Genomic DNA, 24480 nt, shown 5'->3' with positions numbered 1-24480 from the left:
TTTCACAGCTCAGCACACTCACATCTGGACAGTCTCCCTCAGAGGAGCTTGACTGGCTGTCTTCATGGCAAGTCCTGTGAAAGGGTCCAACCCAGAGCCGGATGTTTACCCCACTTTAGTCCAAATCTCAGTTACTACAAGAACTAGGATCATAGCAGAGTCTGTCTCAAACTTGACATCAACCAGTGAAATACCAGCTATCTCCACCAGCAGCAGCTCCCCAGCATTTTCTGAAGGAAGAATGGGTTCTCTCTGGCCCTAAGGCTCAGAAGTCACAAGTCTCTCACAACTTCAGTCCTACTTGGCACATGACACTCTTTTCCCTCCAACTCCTGTAGCCTCTTCCAGTTATGCCCATGGCAAAAGAACATGAGATCTGCTGAAACTGCCACTAGTAACAAACAGACAACTCTGTCTCTTAGCAGCAAAGTCAGACATAATCCTTTCTCCTATGAGCCCTGTCACTCGAGCTCCAAGCACTGAGTCAGAAAGCAGCACAAGTCACCCCTTAACCAATTCTTTTTCTGAAGACCCCAAGGTGTCCTTAACCACTGTTCTGCAGAAAAATCCCTATTAGTCACCTCTGTTAAATAGCATCCCTTGACAACCACAACTGATGGTGGCCAACATACAGAATCAGAGAAAATCTCTCTAATCCCTTACCCACAGAGGCCACAGCCAGAACTTTTACTGTCAAGGTGACAAACAGTACCTATCCTCAGCAATTTCATTGCTCAGCTCATCACCTGAAGTGAATTCAGTCCTGCCTCCTAGTACAATTCCAGGGGATATCCCAAAGAGTTTAAGGCCACAACTCTGGAGAGACGGGCCCTTTGTCCAGGTGGACTATGCTAAACACAGTGACCCCTGCCTATGCTGAATCAGGTACAAATCCAGCTGCTGTGAACCAGGCTGGAACTATCTATAACTCAAATTCCATTAGTCACCAAAACTGACAGGGGAGGGACATAGAATCCCTATTCTTTTCTCATCCTGTACTTGAGTGCAGGGGAACTAGTTCAAGGTCAGCTTCCACTCTGATGCCAGGACTATGGGACAGCCAATATTCTATGGGTAACATAGGCACAGAGGCCAGCCATTAACTATGCAATCTCATACCCTCGTTTTTATGCAGCACAAACATATTAGTGTATTGTGCACACTGTCACCCTCCATGGAAAGCAGTCTTTGAGGCCAAGGATTGTGTCATTTTCCTCTTTGCATCTATAGATTTAAGCACTGAATACTTGTGGATTTGTTTGATAAGGAGACACGAGGCTCAGGAAAACAGGCCAAGGAAACAGAGGTTGGACCTCAGATATGTGTCCCATTAAGTGATCTCTCTTAGAACCTGACACCTAGCTTTCTAAGCTCTTAGACTTGGATTTAATCGTCTAGGAGGTCTCTTGCAGCTCTAATAATAATAACTAACGTCTATATAATGCTTACTTTGAATCAGTCTCTCTGCCAAGTGCTTGACAAACATCTCATTCCATCCTCGCAACAACCTTTGGAGAGGTAGGTGCTCTTATAACCCCCGTTTTTATGATGAAGAACCTGAGGCAGTCAGGGTCAAGTGACTTGCCCAGAGTACCAGAACTAAAATGTCTGAGGCTAATTTTGAACTCAGGTCTTTCTGACTAAGTTAAGTTCTCTGTCCACTGCACTACCTAAGTATTGGATCATAGGTAGATTTATTTTCTTCTGTTTCTCTCCTAACCATAGTCTCTCCACTCATGGCTGTTTTCTCTCCCTACAGGCTATAAACACCAAATCAGCTTCCCTTGCTTCAGAAACAGTGAGTATTCTTATCCTGGCACTAAACAGAGGATACAATTTGTACATCCTGATCTTGTTCCAATAGCATCTTAGGAAAGAGAAGCTGGGATAGGAGGGCCAAAGAGAGAGAAAGACACCAGAAAATCCTGGTTCCTTTCTCATATTTCAATCCCCACATGTCACCCTGTGACCATGTGAAACAGAGATAGTTTCCCTTGTATTTTATAGCCTCTCCCTATAATCATACCATGCTTACCTGGTCCATAGTTTTCATTCACGATCTTTCTTCCTCAGTGCCTCAGAGAAAAACCATCACTTTAGCATTCTCTCTGACTTCATCCTCAGTTCCTCTCACTGCAGGAAGCAGCCATTTGCATTTTTGATGACTGCTGGTAAATTTTGCTGCATTTAATTATGAAGTTGAAAGCTAGCTACTGGTCCTAGACTCATAACATCACAGACTTAGATCTCGAAGTGAACTTCCAGGCTATCTAGTTCAATCTACTCCTCATGATAAAATTAAATAATAAATTTCCAATGTAAAAAGCTGTCTTTTCTACCTCCCCTTAAATTATTACTATAAGAAATACCTATAATCTATAAAAATTTATTTCATTAGCTGTTTCCAAAATATATATCCTAGTCTGCCCCCTGAATCCAACACCAATCTGTTCAAACGTATGCTTCATCAATGATTCTCTGGTATTCTGATTAGTCATGGTAGTGATCAGAATTCTTAAATCTTTTAAAGTTATTTATTTTTACGATGTTGTTATTGTATACATTGTTCTTCTGGTGCTGCTCACAAGTCTCCCCAGGTTTTTCTGAAAATATCTCAAAATTTATTTTCAAGAAAGCCATGCTTTTCTGTCTGAAAACTGGTACTAAGTATCCATTCCAAGGCAGAAAGAATGTTACAAGCTAGGCAACTGGGGTCAAGTGACTTATCCAGAGTCACACAGCCAGGAAGAATTTCATGCCAGATTTGAACCCAAGACCTCATAACTCTAGAAGTGGAGCTCTCTGCTACTCTTCAATAATTTATTATAGCAAAATAATATTTCATCACACTCATGAACATGAGAACTTGTCCAGTCATTCCCTTACTGATGAGAGTATCTCCTCAACTTCCATTCTTTAGTATCCCCTCATTTCCATTCTTTGCCACATTAAAAAGGTTTGGTATTTTTTCCTTAGGATATCTGGTTCTTTTTTTTTTTGTACTCTTTGGGATGTAAACCTAGTAATGATATTTTTCAGCCAAAGGCTATATGCATAGTTTCATGGCATAGTTCTAGTTTACTTTCTTAAAATTTGAGTCCAATGTGCAGATCTGCTCTACCAACAGTGTATCAGTAGCCCATTTTCTCCATTACCAATATTGGTCCTTTTCCTTTTTTCCAGCTTTTCCAATTGTATGGGCTTATGTGAAACACCAAAATTGTTTTAATTTTTATTTCTATAATTATCAGTGATTTGGGTAATTTGTACACATAGATATTGTTTACTTGAGTTTCTTCATTGAGACCTCCCTATTCATAAACTTTGACTATTATTGGAGAATCATTTTGATTTTTTCAACATTAAATTTTTCTATTATATGTAACAACAGTTTCCAAAATTTTTAAGGATCATTGAGTCACAAATTCCCCCACCCACTCACCCATTTTGAAATGGTAAGCAAATATTATGTAGATCTAACATATGTAAACATATAAAAGTTTCCTATATTAGACCTTTTATGAAATGAAACTGAAATAAAAAAATTAGAAGGTGAAAACAATCTTGCTTTCTTCTGGATTTAGAATTCATCAATTCTTTTTCCCTGGAAGCAGATGGCATTTAAAAAAATCACGAGTCCTGAGGCATAGTTTTGGATCATTATATTCCTGAGAAAAAACTGTTATTCATAGGTCTGTTCATTGTACTGCATTCCTGTCCCTGTGTTCAATGTCCTCCTGGTTCTGTTTATTATACTATGCTTTAATTCCTGTAAATCTTTCCAGGTTTTTCTGAGTTCCTCCTTTTCATTTCTTATATCACAATAGTATTCCATAATAATCATATATTACAACTTTGTCATTCCCCAATTGATGGATATCCTTTCACTTGCCAAATATATATCCCCCCACATCCCCCTAAAGAGCTGCTTTAAATATTTTTGCACATATAACCCCTTGCTTCCCCCCCTTTTAATCTCTTTGGTAAACAAACCTAATAATGGTATTACTGGCTCAAAGAGTATGTACTGTTAGGCCTATGCCTTTGGGCATAAGTCCAAATTGCTCTCCAGAATGGATAAATAACTTCAAAAATTCCACAAAAGGGCATTAGTGTCTCAACTTTTCCATTTGCCCTCCAAGTTTTACATTTTCCTTTTCTTCCATAATAGCCAATATCTTTTTTTTTTGTAAATTATTTATTTAGTCAATTTAGAACATTATTCCTTGGTTACAAGAATCATATTCTTTCCCTGCTTTCCCTCAACCCAACCTTCCCATAGTCGACATGCAATTCCACTGAATATTACATGTGTCCTTGATAAAAACCTATTTCCATGTTGTTGGTGTTTGCATTAGGATGTTCATTTAGAATCTTCATGCCCAATCATATCCCTTCGACCCATGTAATCAAGTAGTTGTTTTTCTTCTGTATTTCTATTCCCACAGATTTTACTCTGAATGTGGATAGTGTTCTTTCTCGTAGATCCCTCCAAGTTGTTCAGGATCACTACTTTGCCACTAATGGAGAAGTCCATTACATTCGATTGTAGCACAGTGTATGGGTCTCTGTGTACAATGTTCTCCTGGTTCTGCTCTTTTCACTCTACATCAATTCCTGGAGGTCATTCCAGTTCCCATGGAACTCCTCCAGTTCATTATTCCTTTGAACACAATAGTATTCCATCAGCAACAGATACCACAATTGGTTCAGTCATTCCCTCAAATGAAGGGTATTTCCTCATTTTCCAATTTTTTTTGCCACAATAAAAAGCCCAGCTATGAATATTCTTGTACAAGTATTTTTCCCTTTTATCTCTTTGGGGTACACACTCCAGCAGTGATCAAAGGGCAGACAGTCTTTTAGTGCCCCTTGGTCATAGTTCCAAATTGCCCTCCAGAATGGTTGGATCAATTCATAACTCCACCAGCAATGCATTAGTGTCCCAACTTTGCCACATCCCCTCTAGCATTCAGAATGGATGAATAAGTTCACAAGTTCCACTACAGGGCATTAGTGTCTCAATTTTTCCATATCCCCTCCAAGTTTTGTCATTTTCCTTTTCTTTCATAATAGCCAATCTCTGATGAGCTGTAGAGTGACAACTTAGAGTTGTTTTAATATGCAATACTCTATATTATAGTGGTTTAGAGCATATTTTGCACATCTAAAGAGAACATTAATTACTTTAAGAATTCCCTCTTCATCTCCTTTGACCATTTATCATTTTGGGAAAGATTTGTATTCTTGTATATTCTACTCATTTCTCTACGTATTTGAGAAATGAGTCTCTTATTAGAGAGCTGTGTAAACTTTTTTTTTTTCCTTCATTATGATTAGTGAATAAAACACTCTCCATCTTATTTACTCCTGTTTAGGTTCTGGCCTCCACTTTCCCCAATTTGCCCTCTTTTTCTATCAGTTCTCTTAACCCCTTCTCTTACTCCCTTCACTTCCTTCTTTAATTCAGGGTAAATAGATTTTTAATACACAAGTGATTGTGGGTATTCTTCTCTCATTGAGCCAATGAAATGAGACCTCCTTCCCAATCTCTGCTCTCTTCCCCTCCACTGCAAAAAGCTCTTTCTTGTCTCTTTTATGTGAAATAATTGAGCCCTTTTTATTTTACTCTTCTTCTTCCTCCCAATGCATTACCCTTGTCTCATATTTCTATTTTATACTATTTTATTTTGTAACATCCCATCATATTCAACCCATACCCTTGCCATCTGTCTATGTATGTTCCTTCTAAGTTCCCTAATAATGACCAGATACTTTATAAGAATCATCTTCTCATGCATGGTTGTATGCAGTTTAATCTTATTGAAAGTCTTTTGATTTCTTTTTCCTGTTTAGCCTTTTAGGCTTCTCTTGAATGTTGTGTTTGAGAGTCATTTCCCATTTAGTTCTGATCTTTTCATCAAGAATTTTTGAAAGACCTCTATTTCATGGACTATCGATTTCCCCCCTCTGAAACATTATGCTAATTTTTACTGGTTAAGTGATCCTTGATTGAAGTCCTAGCTCTTTGCCCTTTGGAATTTCACATTCCATCCATTATGATCCTTTAATGTAGAAGCTGGAAAAATATTGATTATCCTGATCATGGTTCTATGGTATTTGAATTGTTTCTTCTTGTTTCATGGTATTTTCTCTTTGACCTGGGATTTCTGGAATGTGGCTATACTATCCTAGGGTCCTTTTGGACTTGCTTTTAGGAGGTAATTGATGAATTGTTTTGATTTCTCTTTTGCCCTCTGATTCTGCAATATTGGAGCAGTTTTCCTTGATAATTTCTTTAAAGATAATGCCTAACCTCTTTTTTTAACATGAAATTAACATAACTCCATAATCCTTAGATTATCTCTTCTAGATTTATTTCCCATATAAGAGTTTTTCAAATGAAGGAAACATTTCAAATATGCTTTTTTTTCATTTTTTGATTTTCTTTGATTATTTCTTGATATCTCATGGAGACATTATCTTCCACTTTCGTAATTCTCATTTTTAATGTCTGATTTTTTCCATTTTTATTTTTAATTAATTAATTAAGACTATTTTTTCACTGTTGCATGATTCATGTTCTTCCCCTCTCCTTCTACTTCCCACCTCCCAGAGCTGAAGAGCAATTTCACTGCATTATACATTTATTGTTGTTCAAAACCTATTTCCCAATTACTAATAAAGTGATTTTTTAAAGTCAAAAGCAGGACTTCTGGGTTAAGATGGCGGCTGTGTCTAAACAGGACTTTTACTCTCCAAACCACCAACCAATATAGAATACCTCAAAAAAACAAGTTCAGATGAAAGAAGGGACACCACAGTAGAACTTAGTATTGAAATGCTAGAGTCACAGCCAGCAAGCCATAATCAGAGACAACTCTAGCTCCTTGGTAGCTAAGTATGACCACCAGGGACTTCTAACCCCAGAGAGCAGCTAGACATTTAGGACTCTAGAAGACTGAAGTTTGTGAACCTTGGGTGCAGAGATAGAGCAGGGAGATAACACCTCTAATGAAGAGGCAATTAAGGCAATCACTAAAATCTATTTTGCTCAAATGTATGGCAATATAGATATGGAAATCTAGGTGATATAAATGAATATTTACAAAAATATAAATTGCCTTGATTAACAGAAGAAAGCATAGAATGCTTAAATAATCCCATATCAGAAAAAGAAATTGAATAAGCAAGCAATCAAAGAACTCCCTGAGAAAAAATCCACAGGACCAGATGGATTCACAGATGAATCCTATCAAACATTCAGAGAACAACCAATCCCAATACTATTGAAAATATTTAACATAATAAGCAAGTAAAAGGAGTTCTACCAAATTCCTTTCATGACAAAAATATGGGACTGATTTCCAAAGTCAGGTAGATTAAAACCAGAGAAAGAAATCTACAGACCAGTCGCCCTAATGAATATAGATGCAAAAATCTTAAATAGAATATTGGGAAAAAGAATCTAGCAAGGCATGAGGGTTATTCATTATGATCAGGTGGGATTTATACCAGGAATGCAAGGATGTTTCAGTATTAGGAAAATTATTCATATAATTGACCATATCAACAAGCAAAGCAACAAAAGTAACATGATTATCTCAATAGATGCAGAAAAAGCTTTTGACAAAATACAACAGTTTTTCCTATTGAAAACACTAGAAAGTATAGGAATAGAAGGACTTTTCCTAAAAATAATAAACAGTATATATATATATATATATATATATCCACACACACTCACACACACACACACATATATATATATCCAAAACAATTAGTAAGCATCATTTGCAATGAGGACAAATTAGAATCATTCCCAATAATAAAAATAGTGAAACAAGGATGTGCCCTTTATAACCTCTATTATTTAACATTGTACTAGAAACACTAGCTATAGAAATTAAAGAAGAAAAAGAAATTTATTAAAATAGGCAGTGGGGAGAACAAGCTATCACTCTTTGCAGATGATATGATTGTCTACTTAAAGCATCCTAGAGAATCCACTAAAAAGCTGATGGAAAAATCAAGAATTTTAGAAAAGTTGCAAGATACAAAAGGAACCCACATAAATCATCAGCATTTCTACATATTTCCAACACACCCAAGCAGCAGATGATAGAAAGAGAAATTCCATTTAAAATCACCCTAGACAATATAAAATACTTAGGAATCTATTTGCAAAGATAAAGAGAGGAATTATACAAACACAACTACAAAATACTTTCCACCAAACTAAAACTAGATCTAAAAAATTGGAAAAATATTAATTGCTTATGGGTAGGATTAGCAAACAATAAAAATTATCATTCTACCCAAATTAATTTACTTATTTAGTGCCATACCTATCACACTACCAAGAAACCTTTTTACTGAATTAGGAAAAAACTATGACAAAGTTCATTTGGAAGAACAAAAGATCAAGAATATCAAGGGAAATAATGAAAAAAAATGTGAAGGAAGGTTGCCTAGCAGTACCAGATCTTAAACTTATACTATAAAGCAATGGTCATCAAAACAATATGGTACTGGCTAACAGACAGAAGGAGAGGATCAGCGGAATAGGCTTGGGGTAAGTGACCTCAGGAAGACAGTCTATGATGAACTCAAAGGTCCCAGCTTTTGGAACAAAAATGCACTATTTGACAAAACCTGCTGGGAAAATGGGAAAACAGTATGGGAGAGATTAGGTTTAGATCAGTGTCTCACACCCCACACCAAGATAAACACAGAATGGGTGAATGACTTGAATATAAAGAAGGAAACTATAAATAAATTAGTTGAACACAGAATAGTATACTTGCCAGTCTTTGGGAAAGGAAATAATTTAAGACCAATCAAAAATCACAAAATGTAAAATAAATAACTTTGATTACATTAAATTAAAAAGGGTTTGTTCAAACAAACCAATGCAACCAAAATTAGATGGGAAGCAAAAAGTGGGAAAATTTTTTATAAGAAACCACTGACAAAAGTCTAATTACTCAAATATATAAAGAGCTAAATCAATTGTACAAAAAATCAAGCCATTCTGCAATTGATAAATGGGCAAGGGAAGGGACATGAATAGACAATTTTCAGATAAAGAAATCAAAACTGTCAATAAGCACATGAACAAATGTTCTAAATCTCTCATAATAAGAGAAATGCAAATCAAAACAAGTCTGAGGTATCACCTCACACCTAGCAGATTAGCTAACATTAGCAAAGGAAAATAACAAATGTTGGAGGGGATGTGGTAAAATTGGGACATTAATACATTACTGGTAGAGTTGTGAATTGATCCAACCATTTTGGATGGCAATTTGGAACTATGCCCAAAGGGTTTTAAAAGACTGTCTTCCCTTTGATCCAGCCATATCACCCTTGCGTTTATACTACCCCAAAGATATCAAAGGGAAAAAACTTGTACAAAAATAATTATAGCTGTGCTCATTGTGGTGGCAAAAAACTGGAAAATGAAAGGTGTGCCCTTCAAATGGGGAATGGTTTAAGAAATTGTGGTATCTGTTGTTGATGGAATACTATTGTGCTATAAAGAATTATGAACTGGAAGGATTCCATGTGACCTGAACAACCTCCAGGAACTAATGCAGAGTGAAAGGAGCAGAACCAGGAGAACATTATACAGAGAGACTGATACACTGTGGTACAATTGAATGCAATGGACTTCTCTATTTGCAATAATGCAATGATCCAAGACAATTCTGAGGAACTTTTGGGAAAGATAGCTATACACATTCAGAGGAGGAACTGTGGGAATAGAAACACAGAAGAAAAACATCTGCTTGATCACATGGGTCATTGGGGATATGACTGGGGATGTAGACTCCAAACAATCACCAGAGTGCAATTAAAATTCGGAAACAGGTCTTCATCAATATATCTTTCCTTGATACGTGTGACTTAGAATCATTTTGCAGTCCTTATCTTTCCTTGATAAATCAATGACACAAGTAAAACCCAATGGTATTGTGTGTTGGCTATGGGGGAGGAGAAGGGGAGGGAAAGAACATGAACCATGTAACCATGGGAAAATCTTCTAAATTAATTAATTAAATGAATTTTTTTTTCATTTCAATGAAAAAAAAATAAAGTGCAAAAGTCAAAATCCTCAATCATTTTGTCAATCAGACCATTTGATCAATCATAAGTTTTTCTTAAGCATTTCTGTAATCACTCCTCTTTCTCTGGATGTAGGTAGCATTCTCTTATAAGTTCCTATAGATTGTCCTAGAACATTGCATTGCTACTAGTAGAGAAGTCCATTACATTTGATTATGGCACAATGAATCAGTCTCTGATTACCATGTTCTCCTGCTTCTGCTCATTTCTCTCTGCATCAATTTCTGAAGGTGTCTTTCTGATTCACATGGAATTCCTTCAGTTCAACAATTTGTTTCAACACAATACCATCACCATCAGATGCCACAATTTGTTCAGCAATTTTCCCATTGATGGACAACAGAAGATAATTTTCTTGAGTGAGGTTTTGTAGTTCATATTCCCTTTGGCCCATTTTACTATCTAAAGTTGTTTTCCTCAGCAAATTTTCATACCTCTTTTTTCCCCTAGTGCTAATTTTGCCTTTCAAGAAATTCTTCTTCAGTGTATTTTTGTGTATCTTGTCCCATATGGCCAATTCTACTTTTTGAAAGAGTTCATCTCTTCATTGAATTTTTATAAAATGTCTTTTACCACTTCATATATTCTGACTTGAAAGATGTTCATTTCTTCAATATTGTTTGTGCCTCCTTTTATAAGGTGTTGACTTTTTACATGAATTTCCTGTATCACTGTCATCACTTCTCCTGAATTTTCTTCTACCTCTCCTAATGGATCATTAAAGCTCTTTTTGAGCTTCTTCCATTAGTTTGTTTTTTGGCTTGATCCTTATTTTTATTGAAAATCCTTATTTTTATTGGAAAGTTTGCATGCAGTGGCATTGATTTTTGTAGTCTTCTACTTTTCTGTTTTGGTTTTCTTTGTCACCAAAATAGCTCTCTGTGTTGAATTTCTTTTTCATCTTTTTGCTCATTTCCAGCTCTTTCCTTTCCATTTTTAAAATGAGAGTTAAAATTGAATCTGTACCTGTGGTAGAGTTGAGTACTGCTCCAAGTTTAAGGTTCTTTGTACAGCTGCCCTCAGAGTTAACTCTAGGGATCAATCTGCTTTCAGCCCTTCACATTTGGTATCATGAAAGCAATGGTTTGTTTAGTACCCTTCTGGTCTATATTCTGCTTTGTGAGTAACCCTAAGCACTCTTTCCTCCCTTGGAACTGTGACCAGGGAGAGTCTGCTGCTCTCCTGTGGCTACAAGCACTGGTCTCTGCTAGCCCTTCTCCACCCAGAGAATCTCTCCCACAGACTGGGATCTGAATATGAGCAATGTAACAAGAATTGCCGTAAGAGTGAGTAAAGGGACCCATGTAATCTTCTAAGCAATTTTCTGATCCCCCCCACCCATTTATTATCTGGGACTTAATGCTCCAGAAGTCTTTCCTGTTACTTCAGTTGTGGTCAAGGCCTGCTGGCTTGGTGGGCCTGCCCTGGTGCAAAATGTGTTCCACTTCCACCTCTACCACAGTCCATTCCATCTGTCCTGCTAGCTTTTCTAAGTTGTTTTGTGCTGGAAAATCAGTCATCTTTTTTGTGTGTGTTATAATACTGCTCCAGAATTCATTGTAAGGCATTTTATCAGGATTTTAAAGGGTAATTTGATAGAGATCAGACGAGAGATCTCTATATCTTCAATCAACTTGGATTCGCTTCAAATTCTTCTGATCAGGGTCTCATTTCTAATCCAAATTTATAAAAATAAAAGCCAAGTGCAAAGACTTTTTCTCCTCAAATACCTGATTCCCTTCTAATTTTACTACATTGGTTTTGTTTTGAGGGGAAAGCAACTTAATTTCATGTAAGCAACATTGTCCATTTTATCTTTCTGACCTATTTATCCCTCATGTGATCATGAACTCTCCCCGTCCATTAATATGTAAGTTGAAATTTTCCCCATTACTCTCATTTGTTTTATATCACCTTTTGTATCTAAGTCATGTACCCATTTGGAAGGTATTTTGTTATGTGATGCAAGAATATTGGTTCATCCCTAGTTTCTGCAAAACTAATTTTCAGTATTTTCAGCAATTTTTTTAAGTAATCAGTTCTTAACCTTGAAAATGGATTAACCTCCTCATTTTACTTGTGAGGAAACTAAGGCAAAAACATAGCACATGGCAGGGCCACAATTTGAATCTAGGTCTTATTTTGAGATACGTCCAGCGGTCTTTCAGAGGGTGAGGTGTTACTCCTTCTTTGTGTAATGAATCAGTTGAGTAATAGAGATGAGACACGCTATGTGCTCAGTCGCACATGCCCAGGAGTCACATAGCATTCTGCTATAGCATGGAGGCTTGTTTATTATATAGGTTAGTGATTACATACTTCTTTGGCACACAATCCATTTTATACATATTTTTCCATGGAACTTAACAGCAAATGCCAAGCTTAAGTAAATACTCAATGAAACATTGTTGCTATAGATGAATGACATCAGAACAGGGTGATCCTAGATGTTAGTTCTCCCTGACCTAAGGATAATCATTGTTACTTTTGTTCAGCTTCCACAATCAATCACAATTACTTAGGAGATGGATAACAAAACATTTTGTAGCTAGGTACATGATTAGAAGGTTAATTTGAGACAGACCAGATTTGGGGTTTCCTTCAATTTACATGTTCAATTTTTTGTGTTACTTTAAAGCACCTGGCAATGTTGCTTGGTTTCTATCTGCAGTGGAGTGTGTCTTGAAGGCTATTGATGTTCTTGGATTGCCTGGCTTGTAATAGAAGTGAATGTAACTCTGTGGAGAGGAAAAGGAAGGGGGGTAATGATCTTTAGGTTTTAATTCTGTGAATGTAAACTTTTAGGGTAATAATCTGGGGGATTATGTATGGGATATATGTGTGTTAATCCTATAGGTATTTGCTCTCATATTATTTCTCCTGTATTAGGGAGGAGACAGTAATCTTAACAAGACCATTGTAATGAGGGAAGTTGGAGAGAGAGTGAAGTCACTGAGAGGGATCAGTGGGGGCCTCATTTTCAGGGAGCTGCCTTGCCAGCCCCCATCTCCCAAACTGTGACTTTGTCAGACAGTGAGGATTTGTCAGCTTCCCTCAGTCTTCTAACTCCAAGTCCACAATTTTAACACTGCTAGAAAAATTGTGTATGGCTGGAGGGATCCTCAAAATTTCATTAGTGGGTTCATTTTGCTGAGTTTTCCTCTGAGGAAGGACTTGAACAGTGTCACCTGGAATAATGATGATGATCATTGTAATGATCTTCACAATAACTAGCTTTTAGATAGAACTTGAAGATTTACAAAGCATTTTCTCTCATTTGAATAACATTTGCAAGGCTCAGCCAATGGGATACCTTTCCTTTTGTACAGTATCATGGAGCTCTTACTACAAGAACTTCACACTCAGCTTCACTATTACCAACATGTTTTACACAACAAAGATGAATCAAAAGGACTCCAGAACATTCAAGGCTGCTGAGCATATCCTGCAAATCTTGGTGAGATTCTACTGCCATTCCCTTCTACCTCCTCTGTCCTCTGTCCCATGCTACCTTCCTTAGCCCTGTGTATTTAGGCTTGCCCTAGCCAGGCACACAGAAGTTCCCTTCTCTTCTTTTGTTTCCAGCTCAAGGTATTGTTTGGAAGCAGCAGGATTGGCTCTCAGTATTCTGGATGCAGTGACCTTTCACTGAGGTGAGAATCCTTCAAGACATCATCAGCTCAGATATTAGGGACCAGCAATTTCCATTTCACTCAGATGATGCCCAGGCTGGTTTCTTCTTCTGCTTCTTAATAGAAATTCCTTCTTTCCCAAGCTGTAATGGATAAAATCTTCCAACCAAGAAGCCTTTAAAATATTTTACACTCCTTATACTCTTTCTCAGGTAGAAAAATATCCTTTCCCCATTACGCTTTCCATAGATAAGTTTGCAACTGTTTTCACTTTATAACGCCACATGAAAGGAATAACATAGGAGGCACCAAATGAGTGCTTAGAAAATGATTGATTAATACATATCAACATTACCTTTCTCTAGAATCATATAGGCACCAAGCTGGAAGGGACAGTAGAGGTTATCTGGACCATTCTCTTCATTTACAGATGAAAAAATGAAGACCCAAGGAGATCCCAATAACTTTCCCCAGGTCAAAAATAGTCAGAATTTGAACACTTGATCTTTGATTTTAAATTCATTGTTCTTTCCACTACTCTAAAGAAATACTGAAAATAATCGGACCCCACAGACACTTGTAAACATACAAATGAGTGATGTTACAGAGCGCTGCCAATTTCCTTGTTGTGGATAAAGTGCTAAGTGTGGAATCAGAAAGAACAAGTTCAAATTTTCTCTCACTTACCAGATGTGTGATGCTATGCAAGTCACATAATCTGCCTTAGCCTCCATTTCTTTCCTCTATAAACTGAGAGGGCTATATTTGATGGCTTCCCATGTCCTTTTCAACTTTAAATCTACAATCATCTCTAAACCTTTATTCCAAGTCAGCCACTTCTCTCAAGAGTGTTCTCTGAATAACTAATTTCAGAAACTAAACCAGTGGTGTCCAACTCAAAAGGAAATTTCTGAAGCCACTAAATTATACATCATCACGGTCCCTATTGCCTGCATTTTGGCTCAGAAAAACATATACATACATGCATACATACATACATATATAACTTTTTAAATTAATAAGCTAGCACATTAAAATCAGTTTGGAACTACCCTTAATATAGCTCATGTGACTCCTAGGAAGTACTGTTTGAAACCACTTGTCTGAACCATTAATTTCCAGGTCTCTGAGGAACAGGATAGCAACCGGAGTGGATATAGTCTGCAGTTTCAAGAAGGACTCCTCCAACCATGTCCTGGACAAAAAGGTGGTTTACTGGGAGCTGACTGAACAGCTCTGTACAAGAAAGCTAAAACACCTGGTTATAGACAATGATAGCCTCATTGTGAATGGTAAATAGCTTGACTTTTGGGATATATGCCTCTCTTTCTCTGGGTGGTTCCCTTTCCAGAAAACAACTCACCTGCCCCAAATTCTTCTTTCCTTTTGGGTCTCCTTTGTTTTCATGGTTTCTCTCTCACTCCTGGGAGCCCTGGCCCTCAAAGTGGTGACAAACTATGAAGACATGGGGAGCTCACTTCTCAAGATCAGAAGAGACTTGATTGTTTTTAGACTCCTTCAACAATGAAGTATGCCATAAATCCCTTCTTGAATGCTGAATCACCATTTCCCCCCTATGGGCCCCAAACCAACTCCTCTCCATTACTCCTTTAACCCTTTGCCCACAAAGAGAGATACCCTACTCAAACTCTCTTCCTCCCTCTCCCACCTCTATCTTTCCTTCCCTCTCTCTCCTTCTCTCCCCCTCTCTCTCTCTCTCTCTCTCTCTCTCTCTCTCTCTCTCTCTCTCTCTCTCTCTCTCTCTCTCTCTCTCTCTCTCTCTGTCAACTTTATATATTTCTTCTATCTTTTCTCCCTTTCTTTTCTTTCTTTTTTGGCCTTTCTTTTCTGTATCTTTCCCAAAATCTTGTGTTTATGTCTCTTCTGTCCTATTCTCTTTTTTTCCTCTGCTATTCTCTTCTTGTCTTCCCTCCTTTCATCTGCTGTTCCTTGCCTTGTCCTTCCCTGCCCTCACCTTATCTCCAACACTTGTTCCCTCTGAATTTTTCTTTCTTCTTTTCTTTTCCATTCTGAAACTACAGGGTATCAACATAAGCTCCCAGGAATCAGATCCACAAAGAGTAAGTTTTAGATTTCTTTATTGTCTATTTATATCTATATTTATATCTCTCTCTCTTTAATGGGACACTACAATGAAAGATTTTTTATCTTTTTGTAAGGGAGTAATATAAGGCAGAGGATTAAAAGTGTTGTAGGGATTCAGAATTAGATACACTATTAGATATGGCTAAAGTTTAGACTCCATTTACTCATTTTTCTATTTTCTTTTTGCTACTCAAAATATATATAAATAGTTCAAAAGGGAAAATTATCCCAGGGGCCTGGGAAAGCAGGCTGTCCCTATCTCTTTCTTGTTCAAAATTAAGAGTCAGACCTTGTGGTTTTTCTAATCTGATACAATGAGGGGATCTCCCAACATTCCAGAGAGTCTTGTGGCTCTTCCTTATATTCTTCATTCACCAAAGTTGCCCAATAGTTTTCATTAATAATGTTTTTATCCTCTGCTTCTTCAATTATTACACTCTCTCAAACCTTAGTGTCTTGCTCAGTTCTCATGATCCTCTGGCATTACAGGTAGGAATAAACTATTCTTAACTTATCTTCTGGTTTTTCTTCCCTGGAAAGGTTCAATTAAATCTAAAACCCATAAAGACATGAAACAGGAATTGGAGAGGGCAGGAGAGACACATTCTCAGGTGTCAGGTATGACAAAGAATGAAATAATACCTTCTTCCAAGGTCCATGTATTCTAACAAGGCTAACAACTACAGAGATGAATCTATGTTGATTATAAACTGAGAACAAATACAATTAACAAGGCAGGTAGGGAGGAAGAATGTGGGAAATCATGAAAGGTTTCATGTAGAAGGTGGTGCTGGAGCTCAATCTTGACCTTTAAAGGGGGGGTGTCTCTGAGTTGGAGGGGAGGAAGGGGAGAGCATTACAGGTATAGAAGATAGCTGGTGCAATGTCATAGCTATGGGAGATGAAGTCTCCCATAGCCAACAAATGGAGGACATATTAAAATTATACAAAGTAAGAGGAGGAACAACATCCAATTACCTTGAAGAGAGAGATGGGTTGAGGCTGTGATATAAAATGTAAATGCCTTATATTAATAAGATAGAGAAAATCAGATCTTTGTTCATGCAACTAAAACAAGTATAAAAAGAAGAAATCAGAAATCTCTTAATAAAGTTCAAATTGGAAATCCTAAAAATCAAAGGAGAAATTGATGAAATTGAAAATAAGAGAGCTACTGAACTAATAAACTAGGATTTGGTTTTATGAAACAAACAAACAAAACACCTGCTCCATATAGCATAGAACTTTGGTTAATTTGATTCAAAAGGTAAAGAAGAAAATCAAACTACCAGTATGAAAAGTTTATGAAACATGACTTCACCATACATGAAGAGGAAATTAAAGTATTCAATAGTAGCTATTTTACACAAGTATATGAAAATAAGAGTATTCTAGTGGACTATCTAGTGGAAATGGATGAATATTTACAGAAATGCAAATGGGATTTTGTATTTTATCCTTGAAGCAATTGGGACTTATTAGAGTTTCTTGAATAGGACAATGACATGATTAGATATGGGTTTTAGGAAAATCACTTTGGCCATTGAATGGAGGAGCAAGTGGAATGGGATGGGACTTGGGACAGGGACCAGAAAACTCCTGCAGTAGTTGAGGCATAAGGTGATGAAGGAAGTATAAGAGACAGGGAATTTAGGAGAAATGTGATGAAAGCAAAATCTATAGATCTTGTCAACAGATTGGATATGGTGGGTTGGAGGGTGAGCAGTCAGGAATGACCTAGCTGTCTAGTCCTTGCCCTTCTGTCTTAGATTTGCTAATAAAGCAGAAAGTAAGGGTTTTATTTGAAAAGAATGATGACCAGGCTTGTGAGCCTGGGTGATTTGGGAGGAGAGTGATACCCTGGATAGCCACTGGGAAGTTTAGAAAGAGTCAGAAAGTTTTGAGGGAGTTTTGGACATGTTGAGTTTAAGATTTCTTCAAGATGCCCCATTCAAAATTTCCAACAGGCATTTGTCCCATAGGAGTTGTAAATCTGGAGGTCACCACAAAGATTAAGGATGGATGACCTGATTTGAGACTCATCAGAAAAGAGATGATAGATAAATTTATGTGAGTTTATGAGCACTGAGTGAAATCCCATAGAAGAAGAGAAGAAGGGCCCAGTTCAAAACTTTATAGGGCACCTACACTAAGGACTTAATTAAGTAAGAATCCAGCAAATGAGACTAAAACAGGATAATTAGAGAAGTCCTAGGACAACCAGGAGAGTTTTGTTATCAAAATTAGATAATTAGGTATCAAGGAGTGCAGAGAGCTTAAGAAGAATGAAGATTAAGAAGAAGGTCATTAAGAGATTTTTGCAATTTCATTTGAATGATGAAGTTGAAAACCAGACTGTAGTTAAAAAAAGAGAGTAAGATGAAGGGAAGTAGAAGCACCTTTTATAGGTAGCATTTTCAAAAATTTCAGTCACAAACGGGAAGAGAGATGGGAAATTATAGCTATCAGGGACAGGTGGATAAAATGAAGGCTGTTTTTCATTTGGGGTTGAAGGAAAGCTGCCAGTAGATGAGGAGAGTTTGAAAACAAAATGAAACAATGGGAATACTAGAGAGATTCTCTGCTGGGTGAAGGATGAAGGAAAGAGAGCACATATTTTGGCATTTCCTTCAGAATATATAGGGATAACATATTTTTCTTTCTACGCCCACTCCTGTGGCTGAGATATATGTTGTGATTTATTCTTCTAGGAAGTGAGGCTGGTGTAGGAGCTGTCACCCATATCGCCGACCATGGAGAACCAGGAAAAATCATGACATCACTGACTAGTGGCCTCCTGATCCGGGAATCCACTGTATATGCTATAGGTAAGAAAATGTATTTTCTTTACATTATACTGGTTTTTATCCTTGCTTTGGGCACTTGTTTTCAATTTTGAGATATGGAGTCATCTTCATAGTCTGAGAACAGGACAATCACTGATGGGGGAAGTTTGTCATTAGGTTGTAAGATTTGACAATTTCCTCTGGCCTATTACTTTCTGCCCTAACATAGGCTGTGATAGCAGCCTTTGGATGAAGATCTCATGGGGGATTTTGCCTTTTGTTTGTTTGGGTGTATACATATAATAGCCTATTCATTTTCTTTTATTATTTCTCAACGGGGGAATAGCTCTTCTAAAAATAATTTTGTTAATTTATAAAACATATAAATTCATAATATGTATCACATATTATATATGATACATAAATTTTATACCTGTCCCCTCCAATGTAATAAACAAATAAAAAAATAAGTGACAAATAGTACCTAAAACCATCAGCAAAGGTCATCTGTAATGGGGATAACTTAGAAGCTTTCCCAATAAAATTAGGGGTGAAGCAAGGATGTTCTCTATCATCACTATTGTTTAATATCATTTTAGGAATTATAGGTTTGGGAATGAGGGGAGAAAAAGAAATTGAAGGAATTAAACTAGGCAAAGGTTTAAAATAAAACAACTTTTACCTCTCTCCCCCATTGAGAAGGTAAGAGATATGATATTCATTATCCATGTGAAGTCATGCAAAACATTTCAACATTAACTATGTTGTGGGGAAAAACCCAACTAAAATAAAGAAATTAAAATATCTACTTTAGTCTGCACTCAGAATTCATCAGTTCTCTGTCTGGAGGGGGGGATAGCATTAGTGGAGAGCTTAAAAGCTAAAGAGACTGGGGCAGCTGGCTGGTTCAGTGGAAGAGATCCAGACCTGGAGAATCGATAATCTTAGAGTGAAATCTGACCTCAGATATTTGCAAGCTGTGTGACACTGGGAAAATCATTTAATCCCAATTGCCTGAATCGGCTCGAATAAGGAGAAGGCAAGGGAGTTGATATAAAAATCTAAAGAGAGGATTTTAAAATGTAAACAGGTAAAGTCTGTGTTCTTTTCCTTTCCTAGGACTAATTTCTAAGTCCATGAGGACTCATTGTTTAAACAAACGCTCCTGGTAGACTGTAAGCTTCTCCAGGGCAGGGGATGTTTTATTTTTGACTCCAAGTTTTCAATACTAAGAACCATGCCTGGCTTAGCATAGGTGCTTAATAAGTGTTTGTTGATTGACTTTATACAAATAAGATAAAATTTGTACTTTGATAAAAAATAAATAAAATAAAATTTTTTATAAATATATTTATATATGTTATATATATAAAATAAAATAAAATAAGTAAAAAGATAAAAAAGTACTTTGCAAATCTGAAAGTGTTACATTGTATTATCATCAATATATTCATGCTTACCTTTCATCTTATGCCTTGATGTGGTGTCTATCCTGGGCCCCCTTTATTGGTTACTGAGTTTTGAGATCTGAGAAGCAATGGTGGTACAGGGGGAGTGGGGAGTAAGAGGAGTTAGGAGTAGAGAAGAAAGGATAAATTAAGCATCAACTAAGTACCAAGTTCTGGAGGGAGGTGCTATTATTATCCTCATTTTATAATTGAGAAAATGAGGCAGAATTTAAGTGACTTGAGAACTCAATGGAAGTACAGACTAGCTTAGGTACCTTTGTTTCCAAAATGTTTTCTGAAGTCACTGTTTGAGCACCAGGGAAAGCTGGCCAGGATTCTGAAAATCAGAACACAGCTACCCTGGAGGCCAGCATTGCTTCAGTAGTGAAGATCAGTGCTGTGGTGACCAGGATCTTCTGCTGTCAAACATCACTGCTTCTATAGCATGGATATGGAGACTGAATCAAGTTCACCTTCCTGGACTGCCAGGCACTCATCAAAGGGGGAAACAAGCCACCCTATTGGTGAAAGAGTCCTTGGTGAAAGGAACTCGATGTGGCCAAGCCTCATTCTGCCTTTACCTTTTGGGCAGCCTCCACAAGCACAGGCTCACCTGGGGCTACCTCCTCATTGGAGAACCCCAGGTTAGCCAGCCTGACTGTAGAGTCTGAGAGGAGTTCAGGAGAAACATCAACTCTCGCTATCATCCTGACTCCAGCTAGCACAAAGGAAAGCTGGACATCAGCTTCTCTGAGCCAGCTCCCACAGTACAGAAGGCAGCAGCGCTAGGGCAGAGACAACTTCTCTTTTTGCTCATGTGCCTGTTAGCTCTATCCTGTTCCTAAGGAAGAATGTTTGAAGCAGGCTTCCTCTTTAGCCCTGCAGGATGGGGGTCAGATGTGTCCAGGGAGGAGAGCTTAACATCTCAGGGGAAATCACTTTCCCTTCCATTTCCCTCTTAGAGCTTCTTCTTCTTCTTCTTCTTTTTTTTTTGGTACACTTAAGACCTTGTTGTGTCAGTTGGGTGAGTAAATGCATTTCAGGATCCCTCATCTCTCTATAGTTGCACACTCTGCTGCAGGTCCTTGAGCTACAAGGACCCTTCTGTGGTGATTAGTATTGAGTCTAACATATATGGAGCCTGTAGAATAATAGCTACACAGGGAAAATTTCCTTAGGCAATGTCAGTGTCAGTGAGTTGATAACCATTCATTGTTTCTGCTCTGTTTCCCCACACTCTGCAAAGCACAGGGGATAGGAAGAAAGGCACCCTTAGTCTTAAGAAGCTTACAGTCTAATTGGAGAGACAATATGCCAACAACAACAATGTGCACACAATCTAAAAACAAGATCAATTGGAAATAATCAAGAGAAGTAGGGCACTAGAATTTAGAAGGATCACCTAAGAAGCAGAGGAGCTCTTAGCAGGGACTTGAAGAAACTCAGGGAAATGAGGAAAGTATTCCAGATTTTTCTTCCAAAGATCAAATATTACAACATGACATTTGGATATATATATATATATATATTCATAAAAAATTGCAGCAGTTGTGTTTACAGAGCAGAGCATTACTTGAGAGTGGCCCCTCTGTATTGTGAGCTAATGTCTTGAAAAGACATTCTCTATCCTCCCCCAAACCCCACTCCCAAGTAATTGGGTGCAACCTAGTGGCCATATTTTCAATTTGGTATGGCCAAAGTTGAATTGAGATAGCAAAGTCAGTGCAAGGAAAGGTGAATGTTATAGGAGGAGGAGGAATAAAATCTAAGGAGAATAGTAAAAAAGGGGAAGGTTAAGAAGCACATTGATTGCTAAATGGGGTTTTTATTTTATCTTTAAAGCAATAGGGAGTTTTTGAAGTTTACTGAGTAGGACGATGACATGGTCAGACCTAGGTTTTAGGAAAAGCACTTTCGCAGTTGAATGGAAGATGGACTGGAGTTGGATGGCACTTAGGATAGGGAGACCAAATAGAAAACTACTACAATTGTTAAGGCATGAGGTAAGGGAGGCCTATACCAGTGTACTTACAGGGTTATATGAGAGACAGAGAATATGGGAGAGATGTGATGAAAGCATAACCTATAGATCTTGTCAACACATTAGATATGGTGGGTGAGAGGTTAAACAGTCATGAATGACCTGGTTGCCTAGCCTTTGCCTTTCTGACTTAGAGTTTCTACTAAAGAAGAAAGTAAGACTTTTTAAAAATAATGATTACTTGGCTTGTGAGCTTGGATGGCTTGGGAGGACCGTGATACCCTAGACAGCCAAAGGGAACTTAGAAAGAGTTGAAGGTTTTGAGGGGAAGGCAATGAGTTAAGATTTGGACATGTTGAGGCTCAGATGTCTACAAGAAACCCAGTTCAAAATTTCCAAAAGGCAGTTTGTTCAATAGGAGTCATAAGACTGGAGGTCATGACAGAGATTAAGGGATGGATGACCAGATTTGAGAATCATCAATATATAGATGATGGTTAAATCTTCTGAGTTTAGTAGAATATTGAGTGAAATCTCATAGAAGAAGAGAGGGGCCCAGCTCAAAGTCTTGTAGGTCACCTACATTAAGCATTTACGACCTAGATAAGAATCCAGCAAATGAGACCAAAGAGAGTAGTCATACAAGTTAAAGGAGAACCACGAGAGTTGTGTTATGAAAATGAAAGAGAATGGGTTGATGATATCAAAGACTGCAGAAAGCTTCAGAAGAATGAGGATGAAGAAAGGGCCATTAAGAGATTTTTGCAATTAAGAGATTGTTAACAACATTGGAGAGAGCAATTTCACTTGAGCGATGAGGTTGAAAACCAGACTGTAGTTAAAACGAGAGTAGAAAGAAGGAAAGTGGAAGCACCTTTTATAGAGAGCTTCCTCAAGGATTTCAGTCACTAAAGGGAAGAGAGACAGGAGATTATAGCTCTCAGGGACAGGTGGATAAAAGGAAGGTTTTTTCCAGATGGGGAAGTAGGAAATCTGTCATTAGATTAGAAGAGTTTTTAAAAAAAATGAGAGAATGGGAATACTAGAGAGATTCTCTGTTCGATGAACGATGAAGAAAAGAGAGCAGATATTTTGGAGTTTCCTTCAAAATATAAGGGATATAATATATAAAATATAAAATATATATAAATATAATATATATATAAAATATAATCTTGCCCTTTCTACCCCCAGTCCTGTGTCTGAGATTTATGTTCTCATTTATTCTTCTAGCGAGTGAGATTGGTGTAGGGCCCTTCACCCATATCCGAGACCACGGATCAGCAAGAGACATGACATCAGTGACCAGTGAATCTACTGCAGGTGCCATGGGTAAGAAAATATTTCTTTTCTTTCTATTATACTGGTATTCATCCTTGCTCTGGGCCCTTGTTTTCCAGCTTTCAAATATGATATGGACTCATCTTCATCGTCCGAGAACAGGAAAGTTTGTGATTAGGTGGTAAGACCTGGCAACTTCCTCTGTCCCATTATTGTCTGCCCAGATGTCAGCCTTTGGATGAAGAGCTCATGGAGGATTTTGTCCATTTCTTGTGTTAGTTTGTGTGTATACATATAATTTACTATGATAAAAGTCAGCTACTGGAGGACAGGCTTTTCTATGCCCAGCACCTAAAACCCTGAATGGAGTAGCTGATTCTTAACAAATGATTACTGCTTCATTTTCCATTTAACCTGAGCAGGTATCCGTCAGGCAGTTTGTCTGAGCCTGGATCCCTATCTCATCTGAGGGCCAGATGACAGGACAGATCCATCTACATATCAGTCTCTTCTTATTTAATACTTTCTCATGGTGGCCATGCACCCTGGAGCAAAAGTAGATCCTAATTTCTGTCAGTCTTTTTGTTTTGCAAGTGCTTGTCAAGGACAAGGTGCTAACGTGAGGGGTTGGGGACTCGGGACGTTCAAAATCCTCACAGGCTCTGGGGAACTCTGTCCAAATGGCTCCAAACTCCCCCCCCCCCATAATGTCACCACAGGAGATGGACCCTCCCTGGGAACAGAACCTCACACTCCTATCCACGAATCTCTGAGCCCAGGGCCAGGCTCCTTTCCTGCCTTAAGTACTCCCACAGCCTGCACAAGCACAGCTTCCCTTGAGGCTGCTACTTCATTGTAGGACCCAGGGCCAGCCGGCCTGACTCCATAGACTGAGAGAAACCCACAGGCAACACCAACTCCAGCTATTACCCTGCCTCCAGCCAGCACACAGGAAGTTTGCACAACAGCATCTCCCAGTCCTCCTGACACAACCACAGAGGGCAGCAGTGTCAAGGCAGGCACAGCCTCTGTTTCTGATCAAGTGCCTTCCACTTCTGCCTCTTCCCAAATAAGCATATTTTAAATAAGCTTCCCAGGGAGGGAATTGGGGTGTGGCC

The 24480-nt window shown here is 37.9% G+C and overlaps 1 protein-coding gene across 2 annotated transcripts in view; it reads left to right on the top strand.

Annotated features, from left to right (window-relative positions):
- Nucleotides 1-23811, top strand: part of LOC103102548 (mucin-16-like) — a 29286-nt gene extending 5475 nt beyond the window's left edge. Inside the window, exons 3-10 of one of the 2 annotated variants that reach the window (XM_056820639.1) lie at nt 1760-1798; nt 13458-13585; nt 13714-13781; nt 14883-15052; nt 15803-15841; nt 16407-16484; nt 18578-18694; nt 23315-23809. In XM_056820639.1, coding sequence (XP_056676617.1) covers nt 1760-1798; nt 13458-13585; nt 13714-13781; nt 14883-15052; nt 15803-15841; nt 16407-16484; nt 18578-18694; nt 23315-23547 — 872 coding nt within the window. In that variant the 3' untranslated portion in view covers nt 23548-23809. Of the gene's footprint in view, nt 1-1759; nt 1799-13457; nt 13586-13713; nt 13782-14882; nt 15053-15802; nt 15842-16406; nt 16485-18577; nt 18695-23314 lie in introns of both variants that reach the window. The other variant, XM_056820640.1, reaches the window with a different exon arrangement.
- Nucleotides 23812-24480: the final 669 nt, after the last annotated feature.

This window comes from Monodelphis domestica, chromosome 3 (assembly GCF_027887165.1).
Source record: "Monodelphis domestica isolate mMonDom1 chromosome 3, mMonDom1.pri, whole genome shotgun sequence".
Classification (NCBI taxonomy): Eukaryota; Metazoa; Chordata; class Mammalia; order Didelphimorphia; family Didelphidae; genus Monodelphis; species Monodelphis domestica.
Note: the sequence above shows the minus strand (reverse complement) of the source record. Positions and strands in the feature narration are given on the sequence as shown.